The sequence below is a fragment of the Periophthalmus magnuspinnatus genome, chromosome 23 (assembly GCF_009829125.3).
Source record: "Periophthalmus magnuspinnatus isolate fPerMag1 chromosome 23, fPerMag1.2.pri, whole genome shotgun sequence".
NCBI lineage: Eukaryota > Metazoa > Chordata > Actinopteri > Gobiiformes > Gobiidae > Periophthalmus > Periophthalmus magnuspinnatus.
Genome location: NC_047148.1, coordinates 10,784,478 through 10,810,742, shown reverse-complemented (window position 1 = coordinate 10,810,742; position 26,265 = coordinate 10,784,478). Strand labels below are relative to the sequence as shown.

General features: G+C 37.8%; 1 protein-coding gene across 3 annotated transcripts in view; it reads right to left on the bottom strand.

Annotated features, from left to right (window-relative positions):
- The window catches only part of iqsec3a (IQ motif and Sec7 domain ArfGEF 3a), a 31,730-nt gene extending 11,852 nt beyond the window's left edge, over nt 1-19,878 (bottom strand). For all 3 annotated transcript variants that reach the window (XM_033989638.2, XM_033989639.2, XM_055231495.1), the window contains exons 1-5: nt 19,838-19,878; nt 12,695-13,899; nt 8,519-8,680; nt 5,006-5,128; nt 299-465 (exon numbers count right to left, since the gene is read on the bottom strand). In XM_033989638.2, the coding sequence (XP_033845529.2) occupies nt 299-465; nt 5,006-5,128; nt 8,519-8,680; nt 12,695-13,893 (1,651 nt within the window). In that variant the 5' untranslated portion in view covers nt 13,894-13,899; nt 19,838-19,878. The remainder of the gene's footprint in view (nt 1-298; nt 466-5,005; nt 5,129-8,518; nt 8,681-12,694; nt 13,900-19,837) is intronic.
- Between the last annotated feature and the right edge of the window lie 6,387 nt (nt 19,879-26,265).

The following is a 26,265-nucleotide window of genomic DNA, read 5'->3' as shown; positions in this document are numbered from 1 at the left end:
ATCAGGCTGCAAAATCACATGTTTTCTCATTTTATACTAGCTTGGCATAACATGTTACTTTTAGAGGTTGAAAGAAAATGGTAAAAAAAATATATATAAGAAGGTAATAACAAAGAAGCTTATATGCTTTATTAGACAGGACATTAACAGAGTGAAATGAGGGATGAAGAGACCAGAACTGTCAGACCAGGTAATTGATTAAATGAAGCTGCATGTGTACCGCAACTGATTTCCATAATGCAAAACAGCAAATTTATCTTTTTCCTATACATTTTCTTGCATTGAATAAGACATTTACCTCGTAAGTTGCGTATGAAATCCTCCAGTAGCATCTTTCGGTCAGGTTTGATATTGGGGCTGTACATGTCGGTGTTGAGCAGAATGATGGCAAAGGCCAGGATGAAAATGGTGTCTGGATTGTGAAACTGTTGCACGATGTCTGGGTTACACATGCAGTACCGCTGGCTGCAGGACCAAAGGCAAAAAAAACAAAGAAGAAATTATTAGTAGAAACACAATTTTGACAGCTATGACAAATGCAGACATCCATTTATCTGTCCACAAGAAGTAGAACTAGAATACTCGAGGTCAAAGAAGAGCACTAGACGGTGATAAAACGTGTGACAAAAGCTTGTTAAAAACTGATTTATAGCTCTTGTTTTTCTGCTAGTTTTGAAGCTACTGATAAAATCCTATATTGATAAACTGTACATCCCCTTGTCCTCAACTATGGTCAGCCCTATGCACCACGCATCATAATGACTTTTTAGTTTTCTTCCGTTAAGCTATATTCCCAACATTTGAAAAACTCCTGAACCACATTTAACCACTATGAGACAGTTAGAGCCGTTGGTCTCTGGATTTATTAGGTTGTTACTGTGCCAGAGAGAATAAGCATAAACTTTAAAGTTAGAACCTTCACTGCAGAGCACTTTTATGTCATGAGTGAGACAGTGAGGCTTGGCTTGAAGCTGGGTGCCCCAAAAATATTTGTTGTTTATAGATTACAAACCATGAATCTATCAAGTTTGTAGACTTGAGGTGCTGTGTGTATGTTTAATAACAGTGCCAAAGGGAGAAAGATAAATAGTTTCTAGTTAAAATGCATGAAGTCCTAGTTGAGGTATAAACAAAACATAACAATGTAGACAACAAAATAAATGACTGGAGCTCTTCACCTGAACTCTATACTAACGTGAATGCGTACTTGAAGTAATTATTTCTGCACAGAAAAAGCGGCACTATAGCTCAGTCACTGAGCCATATGATTGGAATCTAATGTCTCTATAAATGTTATTTCTTACAAAGCACTGAGCAAAAATTATGAGGTGTAAAAACTTTAATATGTGGCATTTTTGTGAATAGTAAGGCCAGTATTTAGGCAACATGACCAACTGGGAGTATTTAAGAGGATTTGTACCATTTTGACTTGATGAGCTAAAAAAAACTTCCAACACTTAAAGAGTTCTTGGAGTTTGCTTTAATGCGCTTTTATTGTCATTTCTAACACAAGACTTTTTCAACAAGAGGATAACAACATTATACTGGACATTTATGCTTAACACACAGGACATTTTTATACTTTTTGACTTAACTTCTTTGTTGTTCATGCAAATTAGCTGATTTTTGGCAGAGTGACACATCTTTGAGTGTTTTAACATTTTCCTATCTGTTTTTGTTAGTGGGATTGACTTTGTAGGAGCCTTTGCACAAAAATGATCCATTCACTTTCATTATAATCACTATTTTTCAACCTGCCATTGTAAGCATACAATATCTAAGGTCTATATACTTTCTGAAACATCTGGCTCCAAATTAAAGTTCTGACATTTTTTTGGATGATGGATTGATGTTGATTTACCTTATGCGGTAAATGGCAGAAAGGTATGTAATTCCCCAGAAGTCCTTTTTTTTTTTTTTTTACCTTATATGGTAAGTGGCTGAAATGCATGTAATTTTGCATTGGGGGAGACATTGGGAGTAGCCCCTCCCCTCAGGGCTCCATAACATGAGGTGTATGTGACTGGGTGAGTGTTTGTGGAGCTACAAGACTATCAGAAAACAGTGAAAGACAGTATTTTTGACGTTTACACCATGTATGTGTAAGAACAGCAGACATAAAGTATCAGAAACATAAGTCCCCACACTGCGTGCGACAGTGACTCAGTGGTTAGAGTGTTGGTCCCCCAACCCGAAGGTCGGAGGATCCCACATTGCCTAGTATGAAAGTGGTGTGTGCTCGAATGATAGGTGGTGGTCGGAGGGGCTGATGGCACAGATTGGCAGCCTCGCTTCCGTCAGTCTGCCCCAGGGCAGCTGTGGCTACAATAGTAGCTTACCATCACCAAGTGTGGAAATGAATAATGACTATAGTGTAGCGCTTTGAGAGGCTTTGAAAAGCGCATTACAAGTGTAAGCCATTATTATTATTATTATTAAATCTACTCATGCACACACTTTACTGCATGAAAAATTAGTTGCTCTAGAATTAGTGTCTAGGAAGTGTAGTATTTTATGTAAACATTAGCTTTTGATGAGGTAAGATCTAGGTACATATGCAGGGGCAACAACAGAAGTATGAAATGTGTGACCAGAAATGCTAAAAAAGATTTACAAACAGCCAAAGTTATATATAATATTATTATTATTACATATATTATATATTATCAGAACAATTTGGCAGTTTAGTGTCTGAAGGCTGTCATACCTCCTTGTCAATGCCCAATCTCATTTTATCCCAAAAGATAAGCAGGGGTGGGCCTGGTTACTGGATGGGAGACCACTGGGACTGCAGATGCCATAGTGGTACCCACTGTGATCAGTGGGTCTAGCACATACTAATTGTGTCCTTAGGCAAGACACTTCACCCACATTTACTGGTATAAATATGGTGTGTAACTAATTGGTGGTTGTCAGAGGGGCCAATGGCACAGTTTTGAGAGGCTCACTTGCATCAGTCTGCCACAGGGCAGCTGTGACTACAGAAGTATCATGCCACCACAGTGTGGATAGAATATAAAAAATATTGCAATGTAAAGTGTCTTTGAGTGCCCAAAATGCGCTCTATAAATCAATGAATGATTATTGTCATTATTAAAATGCTCAGATGATCTTTTTTTTTTTTAAATGTTAATAAAAAGAACACATGTTGCTGTAAAAATATTTGTACAAAGTCTCCCATAGTTTCATATGTGTTTAGACCATGATCGTATAAGGGCTCCAATGGAAAAAAGTACATTTTTGTTTACATTGCTCTAAATATCCAAGAACTTTTGTAAACAGAAAAAAGTACCTCAGAACACTTACTTGAGGTACAGGGTTCACATGATGTAAAGAAAGAGTAGATGCACAGTTGAATGTGGTCTGATGGGCACAATTTTGCGCATACTTCCCACAAAGTGTTTATTTGACTGTATCAGTGCAGATAAATAATTATGGCTGCTAATCTTTCACATACACCAGAGTTCAATAACCTTTTGTGATTTTTGAAGTATGAAATGCATTGACTTTATGACTTTATACATTTAGGAGTAATAAATATTTGAAAATACACATTTTCAAATATGGATCATAAAATGAGATGTTGGTAGAGCACACTTTTTGTTTGAAAAAATATAAATCCTCTGATTGTTTATAGCCAAATTAATTTCAGGTGTACAAAAATGTGTGAAGGTACGATTGAGGGTTAATCATGTCTAGGGCTTCAGACACTTCAGTAGACAGAAAATTTAATTTGCGCTGGCCCTGAAAAATATGAATCCATAATAAAAGGGCAGCTATGACACATTAGTCGGTGCTCAATGAAAGAGTTTGCTCACATTTGGCATTTCCACTGCTTTCAGGCCTACTAACCATCTTTTTTCTGAAAAAATTATAAATTTGGCAATGCCATAGCTGTAAATTTGAAACACTGGCTTTATGGTATGTAAAAGTCAAGTATACGCAAACTTTCAAACGTAACAAAGATTTATTTTTTTATTTATCTGTGAATGGTTGCCTTTTTTGTTTGAAACCCAAACTGAAAAATATTGACATTAGTATCTACTGCTGCCTCAAAGAAAAGATATACCTGTCATATAGAATATATCATACACATGTGTACACAGAAAGACCAGAGTTAATATGCTCTCCTAAATCTCTGTCACTAATTTTGGAGAGTTAATTTTTGTCTCTTGTATCTGTGTGTAACGTGTGTGTATGGGGACATATCAAAGCCCAGAAGCAAAAGAGGCAAGCAGGGAGAGCCTGTGACGATTATGCAACTGGGGTTATTTATAAACCCTTCTCCCTTGTTTCCTTATATCCTTCCTTGCTTCCTTTTCCTCCACCCCCTTTTGCTGATGCCAACATGCAGAGCTAACCTGATGTCCAAACACTAACAGTGCCAGCCCCCTCTGCCCACTCCATGTGACAGTGATGGCGTTCTTCTCCTCATTGGGCACCTCCACAAATGTGACAGGTGGTTGTTACGCCAGAGGGACGTGCTAAACAGTAAGCATTAGCACACGGTGTCACAGCTGCTGCACAAACTGTATCCCAATACTTACTACCATCTAGACTGGCTATCTGGACAGGAGTTGAATCATAAAGATGTTATATCATATAAAGAAGATAAACAGGGAAATATAGAAAGTATTACTACTATATTGAATATCATAAACATAACATTATTACCACTTCACAAAATACAAGTAGGATTTATTTTTTAGGCCATCAAAAACTTAAGCTACAGTTGCAGTCTTGAAACGGGTTCACCATTGTCACTGTATGGTAATACCTACTTTTTTTTTAAGATAATCTACCCTGTCTCACTTCTTCCTGATTATTAATAACAACTGCCTACAGTCATATTTTACACTTACACTAACTTGAATAATATGAAGCATGATATTTAAATTATAATAGAACATGTAGTATATGATGTTCGTTGGTTTTTGCCTCTTCCTAAACGGTGCTGTTTCTGCTCCGATTGTTTAGTTCTGTACATAAAAAAGGTTGCAATTACCTGAAAGCCTCAATTAGCCGCTCCACCTTCTGAGCTTCTCCTTGAACTCGAATGTGAGCCTGAAACTTCCTCAGTGCTTCGTCTAACTCCATGCCAGAGAAGTCCATCTCATCCACGACACAGCTGCAAAAAAAGTGAAGAAATGTTACATATGCACTTAATGCTTAATTGAATTTTATTACTTTATATCCTATGTCTATAATACAATTTGATGAAGTCCAATATCACAATTGCCTCAAGGGGCTGTGGGATAGAGAAATTGATAAGGCAACATGTCCCCTAAGTAAGGAGAGAGAGAAAACATAATGGCATCAAGTACTGGATTATAGTAACTATACAGAAGACAAATAATTTGAATCTCAGTTTTCTTTTTTTTTTTTTCTTTGTTTCATTATGAGTTTGATAATATGCAAAGTATGCATGCAAAGTATTTAAGGTGAGTGCTTAGAGTGGCCTCTGTACAGCCCCAGTTCCTCAGAGCAGAAAATCCACCCATTACCTGGCAACCCTTAAGCTTAATGGTTTTAATTAAAAAGGGCTAAATATCCTATTTGATGAGTCTGAGGGTCTGGAAATACAACGTGTGCAGTTTCAAGGTGAATTAAGGTTTAGAAGTTAAAGGTGACTTTGAAAGTAACATTCATTTTGGGATTAAAGTTTAAAGCTTTGATGTAAGATGTAGTGTGGAGGTAGAAAGTACCATGATAATCAAATATGAAATTAAAGTTGGTTTTGAACACTCAGGTAGGCTTTCATGTGGCGTGTCATACACTAGATAAGGTCAAATTAATTACAACTAATGCTTCTAATACACAGGATTAAGATTTTTTTTTGCTCTTTGAAATTGGAACTTGATCATATCTCTTTCACCTCTGTCAGTGTGTCTTTGATGACTCTCTGGTCTCTCCTAACAGTGATGCTACTATATCCAGGCCAACACAATTGAGTTCAGAACTTTACTCATTCTACATTCTGATGATTATAAAACCTCATAACATTTTACTATTGAGAACAAACAAACATGCACACACAAGCAAATACCAGAATGACAAAATGTGTATTTTTTTCTCTCTTTTAACAAAATTTACAATCCCGCCAAAATGTTACATGGTAGACATTAGTCACACTCAATCTACTTCTGTAACCAGAGTTGCCCTGCACTAGTCTGAGACTCTACCGCAGCATCTCCCCTCCAGCCATCACAAATCACTCACACAGAAGTATGGTGGCTCAATTGTCATGGTTCAAGTCGCAACCTTTTGGTTGGTAAACAAGTGCTATAATCAGTTGAGTCCATTCAGGTTAACTTCATGCAAACAAAGTATGTTTAAGAATATTTATGTTGTGAGTAAAACTTACACTTTAAACTTCTGTCATTGCAGCAGACTGCTGTATCTGCTGTTTGTCCTTTCTGTCAGCAACGCAAAGCTTAGATTGTACGTTTACAAAGTCCTTGTGGCAGCTACACACAAACACACACCTATGCACAGAACATTTAAGCCAGATGGAGCCATATTTTGAGCACCCAATCAGAAGATGACAAGCAGGTGGCATATCTGGTTTTCCTGCTAAGCACTAAGCTGTCTATGAGTCACTGGGGACAGTATGTCGTGAAGATTTTGTTAATAAATGTGTAATGAGTCCTGTCCTTTGCTCCTCACTGCACTTTATGGCTTCCACATATAATTCTTTTTGTTAAATCAAATAGGAAAAGGTGCAGCTCTGGGGCTCACCTCTGTGGCACACATAAAGAGCCTGTCACATCAGGCCAGGTGTCTCACAACAAAAGAAATGTATTACAGCAAGATGTTTTTGTTGAGCTGGACATGGGCTTTTCAGTGACACAGAGTTTGAGTCACAGCCTGTTCAGGTCCAGTCAGTGTCTTGTTATTGGTGTGACAAGTTAATCACAGAGATGGCTGAAGTATTTACAATGCAAACTGATGTTTTTTTACATGGACATAATGATTTCAATTAAGAATAATATAGTTACAAGTGTGCTTAAATTACAATATATAACCAAAATAGATGTAAAAGGAAAGCTAGCAGAAATTATAATTAATTATATTTATTACTGGAAACTATTAGTTGAATTAAACTACTTATTCCAAGTCTGATAATATGTACTAACACAGCATAAATCAGTATTAAAATCTGCCATTGGCCACAGTTAATCTTCTGCGTGTCTAAAAGTGTCTAACGCATGAGTAGATACACATGCTAATGGCAGCACTTGACACATAAAATATTATGAGTGATTTCTACATTATAGTGAATACTTAAATGCATAATCTACCATAAATACACAAGAGAGCACTTTCCCATCATAGACAGATTCAGTATCATTTCAACTTGAGCACTAATATTCACTCACAAAGGTACAATATATGTCTATGTATGCCAATGCAACCTACTGAGAACTGAGTTTTGAAGCTAAAAGCATAATGCTGTTACTGGGCCATCCTTAGAGGCACTGTGGTGAGAATACCAGGAAGGGCTAGCCTAAGTGCTGTCCTGTGTAGCTCTAACCTTGAGAAAAGTGTACAGGTGAAGTAATGGGACAACCTGCTAAATGGCACAATCTAATACTATAATATAAAAGATAGAATCACAGTAAAGACGATTATGTGAGTTATAAATGTTGAAGGACAAAGATTCTTTTTAGCTCAAAGCAAATGAACGTCATTGAGTTAATGACCTGAAATGAAATGTACAGGGTCTAATGAGTCACATACTCATATATGTTTGAAGCCATGAGTAACACCTACAGCCACTGAGGTTTCCTATGCATTATGTACATGGACGTCTAATGTAGCGTCATTATAGTATAATCACTGGAGGTTTTTATAACCTTATGAATTCACAAAAATCCTCACATAAATTATGCACATATCTGTCTGATTTGCACATTTTTGTGAGTATAAGTAAGTGTCTAGTGTAAAACCTAAAGAAGAAAAATAAATATCCAGACCACTGCTTGGAGCCAGATGATCCACTGTTTTAAATGTAGATGTTTACTAATGCCAAATTCCAAATGCCAAATGTAAGGCATTTCTTCATAAACAAATAGTATCACTGATACTTTTAGTTTATTATTTAAAGGTGTACTATGTAAATTTTTCTGACAGAGGATCCAGCATCTACTTGTCTTGGGAGATGTTATTGCTTTGCCTGAAATATCCCTCAGTATACCATTTAACTTATCTATCTCAATGGGCAAATGCTTTTCTAGGTATTTTTTAAACAATTCAAACACCTATAATTGACTAAATGCTAAATAGTTTAACACTATACTGTGGATCACTGAAGGTGGCAGGCACAAGTTACAAAGTGCATTTTTAGTGTATATAATTGTTTGTGAGCTGTACTTTTTTCTTCTAATTTATTTAAGACCAAAGTTAAGTGTACTGGATACATGTATTTATTAATCTGCTCGAAATAAATACATAAAATAAAATAAATAAATAAATGAAACAATAAAAACATTTTGTAGATTTTGTAGAAAGCACTCACTCAAGCACATCTCTGTTGAACGGCTTCTTGCTGTTTCCCAGGAACTCTCCGATCATCTGGCGGCTCAGGCCCTTCCTCTGCAGCAGGAAGTGGGCCACACCGATGGGAGTGTCCGGGATGAAGCCTCTGGAAATTAGGAACTGCAGGCCTTTGTCCGGGTTCCTATGGAAACAAAGAAAACGTGAGAGATGTGACTTTAAAAATTACAAAACTTTGTCCTGTCACTGGTGAAGACAGTGAAGTTTAATCTAAGAGACACAAAAAGGTTAATTAAATAATCTTATTCATCCCTTCAGTGGGTTGCAACATTCATTAGCAATTACATGTACTGCTACAATCTACTTAAAGAACAAATGGCCCTGCATGCATTTCAGCAGAGTGCCTTTGTAATTGTTTTCTTTCCCATGGTTATGAGCAGTTTTATTTGTCTCATTTTTCCCCTTTATTGGCTGTAATGCTTTTCTAACAACACCCTAAAATGAACATTGCACAAATATCATCAGTTTAAATTCGTTTTTAAGCAGTTCAATGGAGAATCAGAAAAAAAACTTTATTGCCATTGTCAGTGAACAAAACTAAGGAATGTGCATTGGCAATGTGATGCAACGTTAAACAATAAATATTAGTAGTAAAAAATTGTAAAATAAAAAATAAGATTTAAAAAGACATTAATAAAATAGGTTGTTACAATTAAAATAAACTTTGACAGACTATACAAATAAGAGCAACAATGCTATAAAAACATTCAAAGGTTTGTAGTTTTGTAGCTTCCACATCCTCTTTCCAGCTTCTGGAAGTTTTTCAGTGAGGAGCGAGTAGGATAGGGGTCATATAAGTTAAAAATATGTCTGGGTGGTTCAAGGTTTTTCAAATATTGTCTCAACATCTCATTGCCTTCCATGAATTGCTTTTCACAAACAAATGCTTCACACTGGTGTCCTTCTCAGGCAAGTTTTCAGCCCAATGCATTCAAATACCTCTATATATACTGACTATTTATAACCTCTATTACACACCAAAGAGAGACACCCCAGGGACATACTCCATTATTGCCTCAAACTTTTTGCTCTGTGCAATGCTTAAAACCTTTATGTAACAGGGCAGTTTGTGTGCTCCCTCTAATGGGCTTACTAAAGGGACGGACTGGACGCAGGGGAGAGATAGAGATAGAGAGAGGACAGTGTGACGTACAGGGCAGGACAGAGACTTGGAATAGAACCAAATAAAGCAGATGTTTGGAAACAGAAATATGGGAGTCAAGGAGCAGCTGCCAAAGCAATATGGCTAAATCTCATTTCATTAAGAGGCAATGGGAGCTGCATTACACATGGCAATATACTATATTACCTTCTCACAAGTGGTATTTAAGAGAATATATTTCACAAAGTTTGATAGCAAAACATATAGAATAGTAAAGCTATCTATGATTTAAAAAAAAAAAAAAAAAAAAAAAAATTCTATAGGAATTTAGAATTTATGAGAAATAAACAAAGATACTACTCCAAATAACAAAAAGAAACTACAATGTTAAGGTAGTTTAGCCCAGGTGAGGTTAGAAATATATGTCTTCATTATTGCAAGATAGTGATGCCTGAAGTCCACACTATTTAGATGCCCTTGGGTCAGAATGTGCAATAGAAAGAGTACCGGTATATCAAGAGTATATCATAATAAAATTATAGATTAGGTATTCTCATTTCTGAGAGTGTTGCCAATGCCATAGCCTTTCTCATGTGTTGAGGCACCATTCCCATCTCCCAGCTCTATTTTGCATCTTCCATAAATATAGCCCTCCTTAATATCCACTTTGCTATGAGTCTGTTTTACTGCTAATGCACAGATGTTCGCATGCTCAGTCTGCACTGTATTTTATGGCCTATACAAGCATTTCATTGCCTGCACTTCAGAGTGTGCACATGCAGATGTTAAGGTTTCATTACTAACCACGGATAGATTTATGCAGGAAGGGCATCCCCGTTGATGCTGTAACTATAAACACGTCAAAAACTCCTCAAACTAAAATATAGTTCCTGTATTCTACAAATATATGCAATTACATTTTTTTTTTCAAACTCAATAACAAGCCTAATTCTGATTGGGTCTAATTTTGGAAGACTTTCTTTGATTGCCTTTGAGTAGATATAGTAGTAGTAGTATATATTTGAGTATATTTGAGTAGATATTATCTCTATACGCAAAGGTTTGCTGCCAAGATAAGTACAGCAATTAAGTCCAAGTGCCTTAACATGTTATAAAATGTAAATTAGAATCACCTCAATGACAATGATTTCCCAGTTAGAAGACTAATCTTATACATTTTTGGGGTTATCAGTGATCACATTATGAAAGTTTTATGTAAAGTATAAACTAAAATATATTACCAGTGAATATTTAACAGAAGTCTCCATGAACAATATGCATTCTGTAGCACTTTCAAATATAGGAGAATTTACAAATCCTACCTACAATATGTTTTCTTTACATTGTCAAGTCGACACTCACTGCATATGCATGACTTTGTTCGAACAACCAGAAAATATCCCACTTTTGGCCTAAAGCAAATCGGCCTGTTTAAAATGCACAGGCTACAGCTGCACAGGTATTAGGGGGAGGATATGAACTGGTGGAACTAATAAGCCTCCAGCTTTATTGCCCCACCTCCTGCGCATATATTTCTGCTCTCCTTCCTCATACTATCTCACACTTCCTCTTTTAAGCCAATTCATTAAATCTGAGCTTATCTGTGAAGGTGTTTGATTAGAGAGGATGGAGAGTGGGATTGCTGATAGACAGAAATGTTCACTATTAAATTATCTTATTTTTAAAAGGCAATGTATCCGTTGAGTTAAAAGTTATTATCTACTAAGCAAGTTATTCGCCAGAGGAAAGGAGTGTTCACTTATAGTCTAAAACTGTGTTTCAACCGTGGATGTATGGACTGCTTCTGGTGGGAAATGGGGTCCCCGACAGTTTGACTATTTGTTTTCCTTTGGGTTTATAATTATTTAGAACTCCTTTGTCGATGCTTTATTTTAAGCTGGGTTCAACCTAATGCTAGAGCTCACTATTAAATAGTATTTCATTCCAATATTAACCCTTTGGCTAATCAACTTCTATAGTAAGCCTGCAATATGATATAATAATGCAATGTTCTGCTGCTATAAGGTTGGTGAATATCTTAGATCACAACACAGTTTTGAATAATTCACGGCAGCAAATCTTATTCATATGGAGAAATGACTTGTTATCAGCAGTAATATGCAAATTGTTGAATTATGAGTTTTCAATGTCTCATTATTCAAAAAGAACTTCAAGTAAAACTTGTGGCTAATGACTATTTTACATACTGTTTGTATAATGAGTGTTCTGTTTAATTAATAGTTGCTATAGTGAACACTCAAACATCTGTTTATTCAAACATCATTTGTTGAAACATTTGAGAAAATAACACAACATATTTTACTCTTTAAATCAGTGAGACAAGGAATGAGGTACAACAAGAACACAGCTTTTAGCATGAATTAAGACAAATTGTAAAAAGCTGGCATGTCTGTGGTAACTTATACAGTGTAATTCTATTAGTGCATCTAATTGCATCTCTCTTATTGATTTTCCGCACTGACATCTATTTCTGGGAAAACAGAAGGCACCTCAGACGATCAGGGAGCTGGGACTGATACTGTTTGTTCTTTGAGCGCGATGGGGAGCTGTGAAGAAAAACGTTTTGGCTGCAGCGTTAGCCCAGAGGCACCCCATCAAACTTCAAGTACGGCCCCAGAGAGATGGGCTCGTGAGTTCAGAAACCAACTACACTTTTGCTGATGTCCTGCCACACTCCTGAAGATATGAAAGAGGTACAACTATTCTGCTGCAAAGTGAAGACACAGTGTTAGGACCTATACAGCATATATACCTTGTTTATTTACAGTTCTATGAACTCTAGGATTTTTTTTGTTTTGTTAATTTTTAAATATACATTCATACACCATTCTCTTTTTTTTTTTTACTAACCCTGTTTCATCCCTGGTCTGACCAGTTAAAAGAATCAGCTCACATATTTTACCCATTCCATGTTTAAATGTAGAAATGCCTGAAATTAGGTGAAACTCCATGGTTGTAAATATGTATTAGAATGGTCCAAATACATAAATGAATTGAAATAAATGTAATACTCACACGTTGAAGAGGTTGAGCCCGATGCGGTACAGGCGCTTCCTCATGACGTCAGTGGACAGCGTGGGCGACTTGCAGCTGGCCGGGTTTTCACAGTGGTACCGGGGGAGGCTCAGGATCATGGCCTGCAGAGCCTCTTTCGACGAAGCCTCTGACGTGGATCGCGCCTCTGTTGACGCGCTACTACTGCTCATCTGTTCTGAACTGTTATCTGCCATCTCCGAGCTACACCTCTTCACCTCCAGAGTCTCTACCACCGGAGAGTGCCCCGGGACAGGCTGCTGGTGTGTGGCTGTAGTCGGAGGGGCTTGGAGTGGTTGTACGGGGGGTGGTGGAGGTGGAGCAGGGATTACTATGTCTTCCACTGGAGGGATTTTATCTAGAGGTGTCAAAGGGGGTTGTTCCAGCTCTTCTTCGCTGGGAGGTGGAGCGGGAAACTCTACATCTTGTTCATCTATATCGGCTATCTCTGTTTCCGGGGGAGGGGGTGGAGGTTCTTGGGGTGGAGGTGGTGGGACTGTAGTTTTCACTAGGACTTCAGGTGGAGGAGGAGGGGGTGGTTCCTCTTGAGCCGTGGAAGCTGGCATGGGTGTTGAAGTAGCTTGTTGTTGTGTGCAGCTAGTCAGGTTTACTGAAGCTGATGTCTCCACCACAGATGATGAAACCGTGATGTTCTGGTTGTCTATCTGAACAGTCACGTCTCGTATGGCCATCATCAGCTTGCTGGCACTTCTCGACAGTTCACTTGGATCTGTAGGACCTTGCGATTCGCCACCTTCTCCTCCACCAGTTGCGTCCGAAGTAAATTGATATCCACCTCCTTCCTGCAAAGAGCACATTGTCTTGAGACTCCAGTTGCTCAGAGCATCATCTATAGACTTGGCCAGTGACTGGACTTGCTCTGTAAAGGAATCTTCTAGGTCGGTCAGGGTGCCTCCCACTGTGGCGGGCAGCGAGGGGGAGCGCACAAGGGGTATGCCTGCCAGGTTGCAACCTTCAGCCAGGGCTCTTTCAGCAGAGAAGCCCTCGGTGTTGGGGACTCGGACTTTGCGCATGGAAATCCGCCTAGGCAGCCGGCTCTCCAGGAGGGAGTTGCGGATCTTCTCAAAGTTCTTGCTGAGCTGGTACTGGCGGAAGGCTGTCTGGATCTTGCAGGCGGCACGGCGTGAGATGAAATGCCCGCCGTACTTCTGCTCTAACATTTCGATCTACAAGAGAATAGAAAAGAAAACATGTGAAATTAATTGTCTTTGTTTAATTCAATATCATTTCACTGAGAATGGCTGTAAAAATAAAGGTTAAATGATTTAACAACAACATGTTGTGTACAGCTTTGAGGTTTGATGAGATGATTGTTGGCTATGAGAGAAGGAAATGAATGAGCTGAAATTATTAAAATGGTTGCAGCCTCCCCAGTTTTCGATATGTACTATGTTATGGTAACATTAAAAGAGATGTTTTAAACAGTTTAGTTTTAGTTTTTTGAACTGCCCAAGATAGCCTATTACTATTGTGGAACCCTCAACCACAAGAGACCCGTAAAGGATCTAATGGTTAGTTAAAAAAAAAAAATCTAGTCCACATTTAGAGGGGTATTTTGTGTCACAGTAGAAACCATGTACAAAAGATATACTGTCCTTCATAATCACCTAAAATTTGTTGAGGTAATGAGAATGGATGTGTATTGATATCCCAGGTTAATAGTACATTTATATATATATATATATATATATATATATATATATATATATATATATATATATATATATATATATATATATATATATATATATATATATATATATATATATATATATATATATATATATATATATATATATATATATATATATATATATATATATATAATTAAATAATTAAATGTTTTGTTACTGAGGTGCACTCAAACTCTATAAAAAACTTGCTGAGTCACGACATTTGGAAAATTGTTCATTTCTTCACCAAATACAAGCCATTATCTCCTCATATCCCATAGAGGCATTCTCCTCACAAATCAAAATTGTCTAAACGTGGAAAAAAGCTATTAATCTTTCTTGTGAAAAATTGCCCAAATGCTGTGGGAAATAGATAGAGATGTAATATAGCCACGTACGTCTGGCAGCGGCTCAAACAGTAGGATGAAACCTCTTTGAGTTTCCCAGAACAATCGGGTTGTGGAAGTGCCCTTATCTCATTCGTACACTGCTCTGCTCGTTTTGAAATCCTTTTTACTTAAGTTCAATCAGTGAATGTAGTCCTCTCTGTGATCTAATTTATCATAGACCAAAAGACTTTTTACATAATTCTTGCATTAAACAAAAGAACAAAATGTGTTTTTACCGTAAGAAGATGCAATTACCAGAGATTTAATTTTAGAATATAGATACACCAGCTTTTCTTTCCCATAAAGGTTGATGTTTTATTCTTTCTGTAGGTAATCCAAGCCACGGGGGGTCTAAAGTCATAATACTGTGTGTCTACAATGCATTAATGGTGGAGAAGAAAGTAGGAAAGATATGTAACGTAATGCTACGCTATTGCTATGCCAATTAATATGCAAAACACAAAACATACCATTCACAGCAGCAACCGCATTAATATATGCATTAAATCAAATTTGCTCTAAATCTATCAAAGTATGAACTACAAGTTAAATCTACACTGAAATCTCTAACCTTTTTAAGTATTCGTGAAGGTCAGTTAACCAGGACGTGCACATATCTCGCCGCAAAGAGGTGCTGATTGGCTGTAATGCCTCGGGGCTTTGCAATTTGTGGTAAGTGGTAAGTTCAAGTCGACACTGCCTCCCTCATTGTCATTGAAGATACGCAATCGCATACAAAGCTCTTTAGAATAGACCAATGATACTGAAAATCCATCTTATCTAAAGCATTTACATTTCACTGCAGTGCCACTGTGGGCCAAGTGGGACGGAGTGAGAATATTAAGGTGCATTCTGAATAGGATGCACCTCTGCTTGATAGGGACATCTCTGTGGATCCTGTTTCCATCCATTCTAGAGCACCCAGGGTGAATATATATCACTTTCTCTTCTATGCTGTAAAAAAAATGTCTTGAGTCATGACATTAACTTTTAAAGATGGCCGCATAGGTTATGTAAGATTAACCTCGGTATTTATTAAGGTGTCCCCTCTCCAAACGTCGACCATGGTCTTTGGCAGTGGTTTTTGGTGACCTTTAGAGTGAGAAAGTCACCAATACTCTGGATTTGATTGAGTATGACAGCTGTTTATTACCTTAGACCAATAGGTTGAGCTTTTGAATTTTCAGGAAGGGCCAAGATAGAGGTTAGATTATTATTAATAAGCATGACATTTTTGTTCAATGGACAAATACTTTATAGCCGAACTGAACTCAGTATCAGCTCTAGCTATTTCTTGCCCACCCATCAATCTTTCTACCTGTAGAAATCCTTAATTTATTTAGTTATTCAAAAAGGTACAGTGCATGTTAATAAATAGCTCATCAAAAAGAATAGGCCAGATTTAATCTTTAAGTCAAAATTGCATCTGTAGTCCAGCATCTCCTGTTTTATTTGATTAACCTTACATACAAATACAACAGAGAAGCAAGCCTATCCTGTCTGAACTAACAAGATTTTTTTGTTCTGGGTTAAAAAAAATAAAAATAAAATAAAAAATGCATGCTGGACGAGTGGAATTGAGGAGTATTTGAGGCGTCTGAGCTAGGGCAAAAAAGTAGTAAGGCAGAATTAAAACAAAAACTAAAACATGTCAAAGACTGTGGGAGGTAGATAAAAGGAGGCAGGTGGGTGAGGAAAATGTCCAGACCAGAAATGGTGCAAGTGAATTCCTGTTATCCGTCTGTCACTGCTGCCTCTGATCACTTCACTAAGCGCTGATGGAGAGAGATTACTCAGGGAGAGTCGCCATGACACCTCTCCTCTATCAGGGTCTCCAAATCGATTGTGATGGACAAACTAGCACTGCAGTGACCCCATGTTCTGCTCTCCGGTGCAGCATTGGACATACCTCAGCAGGTGGAAACATAATGGAAATGCACAATGAAAGACAGACTAACGGATGGGAAAGATAAAATAATAAATCAGGAAGGGTAAATATAAATATTTAATGTGGATGGGCATTCAAAAAAGATTCAAAAGGATTTATAAACCCTAACTTCTTGCTTCTTAGTTTAATAAAGTGCAACTTAATGTATGAAATATTCAGTCTTTAATAGTATTAAAATTACTCTGTGATTGGATATAGATAGAACTTGAAAAGAGTTACTAAAAGAGCCACCCCCAAAGCACACTGTCTATATTGCTATTCCCTGAAGTAGTGTTTGGTTATGGAAATAAACAATTACATTTGTCTTGTCACCCCTAATGAGTAGTTTGTGGGTCTGAGTATCTAAATGTGCCCATTATCCCATTTCAGAGGGTGCAAAAACTAAGGGCTAAAATGCAAATCTGCAATTATTAGTTTTTATATGTGCTGCGTTCAGAGCACAGAAAAATCAGCATGATTAATGAGACGATTATATAAGAGCAAAACTGGGACACAACTAATGCTGACTGGATTACAAAATGAAGACGATAAGGCTTGACGTCACTGCACAATTTTAACTGCTTCGTATATCTGAACTCACAATTTTACTTGTAGATTAAAGCATGTTATGAGGAACAGACTGGTGTCAGTCATTACACTACTATATGCTTTTTATTAATTATAATGATTGCAGTTTCAAAACATACTGGAGACTTTAAAGGTCACAAGGTCATGTTCTGGAGGAGGGTACTCCATCTTTATGGAATTCTATATGGCATTGCTTTGCCTGGAATGTTCCACAGTATGGCATTAAAACTATATTCATGCAAGGAAGCAGGTGCACTTGTGGTGTACAAGTGCAAGTTACAGGTCCAATCTGTGAAATGGAATTCCTGAAGGCTGTTAGAATGGATGTTTTCTGAGACATCAAACACTTGAATAAATACAAGATAGATGCATTTAATGCAATACTGTGGAATATTCCAGGGAAAGCAATACCATCTATATGGCGAAAAGCAGAAGGGCCCTCTCTAGAAAAGTTAAATCGTGCACAATTCAATTAAAATTCACGCAAAATGTAGACAGTCTAATACGGTTTATATATTCAACTCTAGAGTGGACAATTGAAAGAAGTATTTAATATTTTGGTGATAAATGTTGCTAGATACATAGTAAATCTGCTTGCAGAGTTTAGCGGTAATTATGCCTCTGCAGCAATCACTAAAGCTGGTCTTTTTCATTAGCAATCACTTTATCTTGTGTCTAAAACAATGGTTTGTAGACACTGAGGACTTACCCCTGTAGCCTTTCCCTTAATGACTTTCCATAAATTTGCAAATGAAGTTTAAATAGGTAAGGCTTCACAATGTGAGTTCATGGAGCTCTGGTGAGGGATAGTTAGATAGCATCAGAGCTAAGCTTAAGTTTAAATGGAAACATAATGCAAATTCAAAAGTTTTATCATTAAAATCCAAAGTTTGTGACTTTAGGTTATTCAGACAGTACCATCTGTGAAACATTGACAATATGTTTACAGCTTGAAAAATGTGTTTACTTATTGCTTACTTAACGAGAACTTACAAAATGTGAGATGTTTGCTTTCGCACATAATTTATTTAGACAAAAGCTGTTTACAAAATAGCGTTTTACAATGAAGCATTATGGCTTTTACTACTACTTTTTTAGTGGAAATAAAATATAACATGAAAATCGTTCAGTGTTCAAAGCTTAAATTAAAAAAAGAAGCTATACTTACAAATGCTGTAATGAATACGGCATTAATGTAAACTATAGCCATTATTTAGTTGTAATCACATTGTTGGCTGTTGTAAGGATGAAGAAAATGTATTAAATGCTCAAAATATAATCCTTTTTGTTATCATGTTCCATTGAAACAAAAAGTAGTCAACTGAATGGCCTTTTTGCGAGAATACACAATCTAAATGACTATAAACATGTTGTATATTGCAGAGGGTACCTTATCTCTAAGCTTTGTTAGAATTCACTGAACAATATGGTCACAGAGGTTAAGTAGGAGGCTTGAAGGAAGTTAACGTTTAAGTCAATGTCTCAGGAGCAGCAAATCAAGGCACCATCGTGCAGATCCAATTACTCTGACATTGATCTTTGGTCGCACCTTCCCCCACCGCAATGACAGCTGATCAATCGCACTGATCAACTATCTCAAGGCCCGTCGACAGCCTCATAGAGGAGTTAGCTTTTCCGATCATAGATTAGGAAACTGGAAATAGCCACAGAGAAATAAGGACCTGTAGACTGAGATAGGAAAATGATAAATTAGGACATGAAGTCAAAACTCAAGAAAAATTAGGTGGACGGAGAGGGGAAGAAAGTAAAAGATACAATCTCAGCAAAATATCTCCTCAATTTCTTGGTAGGGAGATTCTTGTTCAGCATATTGCTTTAGCACGCTATTCTATTATTAAGTTTAACCAAATATAACTGTGTAATGCGGACCGGCAGAAGCTGGGCTGCCTTACCTGATTGGGTGTCCATGAAGAGGAGGATGGTTAGAAGAATGATAATGGAAATGAAATGGTATGTGGATCTTGTCTTAATGGAGTTATTATGGGATGGCAGACCTGGTGAAGAGCAACAGGACAGATAACATGACAATGCACGTACTTCAGACACACATTAAACAGCCTTTACTATTAACTACAACTTATGTTTGTATAGACAACTCACAGTTAACAAATAGACAACTCTGCAGCTGTGTATATGAATTCAACATGTGAAATACCTGTCACTAAAAAAATCTAAACTTACAATGAGTCTTAGGGTTAAAAAAATATATTAAAAAGAGATTTTCCATTGGCATGGAGATAGAATATTCAATGTATTAATAATGTTATGGAAATGCTGATGGGCAATATGGTGTTTATGGTAATGATTATGATAAGGAAGCTCATTTTATTCAGATATCTTGTAAAAATAACATGCTAAAAATACACATATTTCCATTGATTCCCTCCCCAATGTAAACCCAGTCACATCTATCAAACCACAAACTGTTCACTACTAACACACTAACACACACATCCACACTCCCTCCTCTACCCCGCCCCTCAACCACTCAACACCGACACCCTACCTGCTTATTTTTGAGGTCAAGTGAGAGCTCATAGTCGGATGTTTTGGGATGCGATCCGGCTCCGTTTCGTTGTACCCTGAGAGGGGATGCCGTGTGGTGCAGACTGGCCCTCCTCCCTGCCATGCCTCCTTTTGCTCCGCCACCTTCGTCCTCATCTTCCTCTTCTGGTGGTTTAGATTCCTCTTGCTTCGTCTTAATCTCTGCAACTTCTTCAACTACTTCTTCTGTCTTCATCTCCTCTTGAGTAGGCAAGGGCTCCTGTGGCAGTTCTTGTGGCAGTTCTTGTGGCAGTTCTTGTGGTGGCTCTATCGGGCTTGGGATCTGAACTTGTGGGGCAGATTCTAGTTCTGGTTCAGACTCAGGGTCAGGGGAAGGGGGGGGTGTAGGGTGCGGTTCTGGGGGAGGTTTTGGTTCTTCTTGGGGTTGTGGTTGGATTTCGGGTTTGCTCTGCTGCACTGGCGGAGGTGGTTTCTCTTCTTGTGGCGGGATTTCTGGTTGGGGAGGTTCTGGTGGGGGCTGTGTCAGGATCTCAATCTTCTCCCCCTCGCCTTCACCTCCCTTCCCCTCCTCCCCACCAGAGGGCGCTGGAGATTGGTCATCGCTGCAGAAAGGAGGAGAAAACTCAGAGTCAGGGGTGCTGCTGATCCGTGGTGAGCTCTGACCTCGTCTTGACGCTGCCTGGGTTCACCTGTGTTTGTGTGTGGCCTCACTCGTTCTGCCCTTGTACTTGCCCTGTCCTATCGCTAAGCTTAATACCGTAAACCACCAAACCATTGTGTATGATAGAAACTTAATACAAACATAATATCAAAATCAAAAGTGACAATATTTAGAACAGACATCCAACACACACACACAGGGACATAAGGACTGTCATGCAATCAGTGTGGCTTATACTGTATGTATAATCAGTTAGTGGCTGTTCATCGTAACATGACAAAAAGAGTAATCATCTTCACTATGGTATTGAAAAAATAAGAAATAGAGTTATCCCCTGTGTTATCAGTAACAGTTTACTCTCACCAATAATGTAAGATGGAAGAAATTGCTCACTTCTGGGACAAGGTCATCAGTGGCTATACCTTAAAGGCGCTGTCTTTCCATGTACTTGAGGAAAATGTGTATTGCACTACAGATTTATTGCATAAGCAGCTCTTACTGTCAAATATGTCCAAAGCATTTAATTGTCAAATAATGAGGAAGTGTACTTTAGCATGCAAGCTGTTGTTTACAGTGACAGCAAAACTCTGCTATGGTCTATGAAAGTTGTGAAAAGCACTCATAAACTCATTACGGTAATAAGAAACCTCAAAGGTAAGTGGGGAATAACTGCCATAAACCACTGCAAACAATTTAAAATGATCTAATTCTGTTTTTTCACTTTTTTAAGAAAAAAAAATCCTTTATAGCGCTTTTCAGCCAAAGATCGATAGTTAGCTCACAGTCTCTGTTATTCTTGCAGTACAAGCAGTTTTACAAGGATTTTAAGTGTGGTTCTCTGCTGTAGAATTTTCAAACTTTTAGCAATCCATTTAGACCGTCGTGAGACAGGTTCGTTTTACCCTACTGATGATGTGTTGTTGCAATAGCACTCATTGATTTATAGTTGTCTACAGTATTAAAAATAGCTACTGTAGTTGAGATGATAAATGATCACATTTGCTAAGCCCTGAATCTGGACTTTGTGGAGTTTAAACAATCATTAAAAAAAACTGCAGAAAAGCAATTACACTGGAACTGACACTTTAAAAGAGACAAAAGTGAACAGCAGATGTAGGTGCGCATTTCTGAGCAGAATCTTGCCAAATGAAGCTTCTATTAATTCCCACATTGCCTAAATTGGAATGTTTGAAGTAAAGTTATACCCTTGCATGAAAAAACTTTGCAATCTCTATAATATGTTTATTCAATTACTCTGGTGTTTTACAGGCACATACAGTACATCAGAATAAACCTAAACCCAGTCTGCTATGCATTTCCACACCCTAGTCTCATATTCATTTCACTTGACAGAGCATAAGCTGGGAAAAAAGTCTTAACAAGCGCTACTTTTAAAATAGAGCTTCTATGGGTGATGAATAATAAATAGGGAAAAAGTCTGATGCCTCTACCCTCAACTCCAGGTGAGGCTTTCTCGCACGAAAATAGATAAGGTTGGAAAAACAAGTTCCTTTGGAGGGAGAGTTGTCTGTTTTACACTGCAGTGCTATTGTTCTGAATGCAAATGTAGACTTTTTTACATTGTGTCTGATAAACTGACACCGAGTAATCTATAGGAAGAACAGGCTTTAAGTGTGATAAAGTGAAAAAGTTCCAGTCGCTGTGCTGTATGGAAGGTGTTCAAAGAGGATTATTCATGAGGTGGCACATGCTGTCACTGATAACATACAGTAATACATCTCTGTGGCCTGCAATGTGAATCAGCTCCAGACCTATTGTAAACAACTCTCCTTTGATCCACCCTGACAATTCATAACTTTTGCACTCATTTTCATCTCTCACACATGGACAGGATTTAAAGACCTCCATTGCGTAAAATGTATGATTGGTGATGTTGCTTTTAAAATGTGTGCCTCAACACTTTGATCTCTATCCTCTGATAATAGCAAATGGATATTTTTGGACGAGTTTTGCCTTTGTATTTCCATCCACCTGATTAGTCCTGGGTTAGTCCTGGCATAATTTAGTTTCAGTCTGTTACTCTCCCACTGTCTGACAGCCATCATGCTGCAGCTCTGGAGATTGAGCCATTCTGAATGTTAAACTGACTGTCAACCAGGAGACAAACTTCCTCTCATTTCTCTGTGTGTCAGTGTCTGAGATGGATGGCTTTCAATGGACCACATTCATAATAACATAACATACACAGTTGTGACAGGCCAAACAGGGGCGTAATTAGTCAGGTTCTGTGGTATGAGGCCCTGTCTGATGGCAATTGGAATCATGTTGCGATTTTGTGAATTTTAGATTTCAGTAGTATTTTAGTTGGTGAATATGTAGGTTAAGTGTGATTTCTGGATTCGGTTTTGTTATACTTCGATCCTGGTTAAACATGTGTAAGAATATTTTAGTGGTTTGGTTTGCATTTAGTCTAGGTGTATCCAAGAGGTAGTCCCAGTGTATCCAAGGTAATCCTGTTTTAGTTCTTTTCATGTGACTTAGCTTGCGTACTTTGAAATTCAAATTATGTGTGATACTCCAGCATCATAGCATAGTCATCAGTGGTAAGATAAGCCTGAAGATAAGAGTACAAAGATCCATTTTAATGAGAGACTACGGATCCTCCTGTCATAAATGTACAGCCTATTATTGGCCCACTGCTGTGCTGCCTTGCAGGGATGCTGCGTACTCTGTTTGCCCTCAGTGCATTTGTACACCACACATTTATGTACAGCCACACTCGGTATTTACGTACAAGTGCAGCTGTGAAGATTTTGTTTCCAGTGTTTTTGCTGACTGCTGTTTTGCACACTAATGAAAAAAATAGTGTCCTCCCATGCACCTGGGCAAAGCCTATACACAACAGCAAACAGCATGTGCTATTTAAAATTAGATCATTCCATGTGTGGGTGATGGCTAAAATTGTACTAGTCCTGCTGCTATTGCGTCTACCAAAGGTACAGAACATATGTTGCACTGAGCGCTGGGTTATGACATCAAGTCCCAACATCTGTAAGGGGGGATTTGAGCATAAACAGAATAGCTAACAGTGCTAACATAGCACTACTGTGGTGGTGACTTTCATTAAGCTTGGTGGAAGGGCTGGTGCTCTGTCATTAGCGCGTGCAGGAGGTGAGCTGAAATATATTGGACCTCGTGACAAGTGAGTTCAAGGGTCACTCCTCTGGTGGAGTGGAGCCAGAGAGCTGCTGAGGAGGGCATTACCAACAGCAATGCATCAGCATAAGTCACCCCAAATGAGGTCCCAAAAGAAGACGTTGCCTGTCTGGACTACTACAGCTAGTCTGCCATTTTAAGCATGTAGGCTGAACTAGAGACAGAAAATGCTAAACCATGTCCCACAGCTAAAGCAGGAATAAAACTAGACTAAGAAAAAGTAAACAGACAGGCTAAGACAGGACTAGAAGGACAAAAAAGACCAAATCACAAATGAGATTGCTTCAGCTAACTGATCTAGATTTAATTCTAATTAAAAAAAAAAAAAAAATGTTAGACAACAGTCTTACAGTGTAATATCTGTAATAAAAGCATAAATAGAGAAGCCCCAGTATTTAATCACTGCCACTTCTGTTAATCCTGATCCGTTTGCACTTGATCAGTTTTCCTGTAGAATGAATCGGTTCATCAGAGAACAAGGGCAGATGGAGAGCACACGTCTCTGCATAAATAAGCACGTATCTTCTGTGTAAAGGATAATGAGAGGGGTAAATGTGCTGTACAAATTCATCATTGTCTCAGGGAGCATGAAAATGTGATTTACTACTACATGCAGAATCAGACTCAGAGGAAGGTCTTTCAATGAAATAAATCAGTGGCTGTTTGGTATGTAATGTGTGTAATTTGGTAAGCAACTGTAGTTTAGTTATCTGTCTTCTCCAAATGTATTATGAATAAACCATTTAGAGCACATGTGTCAAACTCAAGGCCCACGGGCCAAAAGTGTGCCGTCATGTCATTTTATGTGACCAGTGACAAGGTAAATTAAAATTTATGACTGTCTTAAAATGTCAGTCATATTTTTTTCATCTATGCAAATGCAAATGCAATATTTGTAACTTGAATAAGTAATAAATACAGAAACACTTAAATAACAAGTTAAAAAGTAGTTACATTTATTTTACATTACATTTGGTTACATTTTGCTGATGTGGCCCTTTGTGAAAATGAGTTTGACACCCCTGATTTAGAGAGTTATAAGCAGAGTATGTAGCAGTCTGATCAAGAATGTAGACAGTTGTGCCAGGGCAGACATCCAAAACACTATAGAAAATGTCATTGTAACAAAATGATTGCTTGCAATTAGGGTCCACAGAGAGAGGAAGACAATCTTTTTGTGAATATATTTTTGCATTTACAGTAAATTAAAATTATGATGTGAGGGGATTTCTTTCCTTAACTCACACTAAATATAATTTCCATGGCTGCATATATCTTTCCCGGTTTATGGAAAAAATGAGTTATTTTGTTTATTTAATAACTATGCCCTGACATGCTGCTGTGAGCGGATGGGGAGGATGAGTTTTGTGGCAGATCCAAAATGACAGTCAGGAAGTGAGATGTACTGCATCAGAAATGAGGGAGGAGAATGAAGGTGACAGGAGCCCAGACAAAACTCTGACTCAAATATACGACTGTTAGCCCCAGCCTTCTGCAAAATGTTTCAACAAACATCATTACTGAGTATAAATGTAGTCTATGGAAGATAGATTTAGCCAAGACAACTGAATGAAGTAGTTTACAGTCTAAATAAAGTTATTAAGGTGAAGATCATAGAAAACTGTTGTATTCTTCGACGTGGCATATTATCTGAAAACCTGGATAAATAGATACATTTGCAATAGAAAGGTATATATAAATATAAATTATACAGTGAAGGAACAAATAATGTATCATTGGTCCTAACAAGATTTTTACATGGGATGGACATTTAGTCAGATAAAAGAATGGAATTTTGACAAGACAAAAAAAAAAAAGAGAGGAGAGATGAACTGATCCAGCGTTTTGATTGGTCAAACAATTTCTTGTATGTTTCGCTATTTTTATAACAAGGCAAACAATGTGTCCCAGAAAAGAACCCTTAAGATGATTTCTCCATGTTACGCAGTCAGTGCCGAGGCAGCAGAAGCTTTAATGTCCAATCCTGCAGCAAATATAGTCCCCACATGTTTAAATCATGAGCTTTAAATTGGTCACGTGGCTACACTATCTCTGCTCTCTTTGTCCCCAAAGCACAGCAAGAGGAAGTCTCTGTATTGCACCAAACAGCAAAAATCTATACCTGAGTTTGTGGTAGGTCCTTCACAAGGCGCTTTAGTTATTACGGTACATGAAATTCTCCTTGTGTATTAGGAGGTTTTATGATTTCTACCTTCCAAACCTGATCAATCATCATGAAGATACCAATCAATACAGTTCTCATGCTTGAAAAGATAGAGCTCAGGCATAAGTGTTTAATAGGACTACAGGAATATAATATAATGTTACCTTTCAACTATATTTTAATGACATATTATAGAATTTGTGGTACAAGGAATTAGACAGGCTAATTCATATACCAAGAAGTAGTCAAAGAGTTGAAGCAAAGTGGTATAAGGCTGGAGTTGTAACACAGAAATGTATTGACCATCAGTACAGGACCCGGAACCCGGAGACATGAACCCTCAAGACATTGTGATAGCATTGTGTATTCCAGTCTAGTCTAATCTGGGAATGCTTCATACCTTTTATAACGTAGGCTAATTCCACAA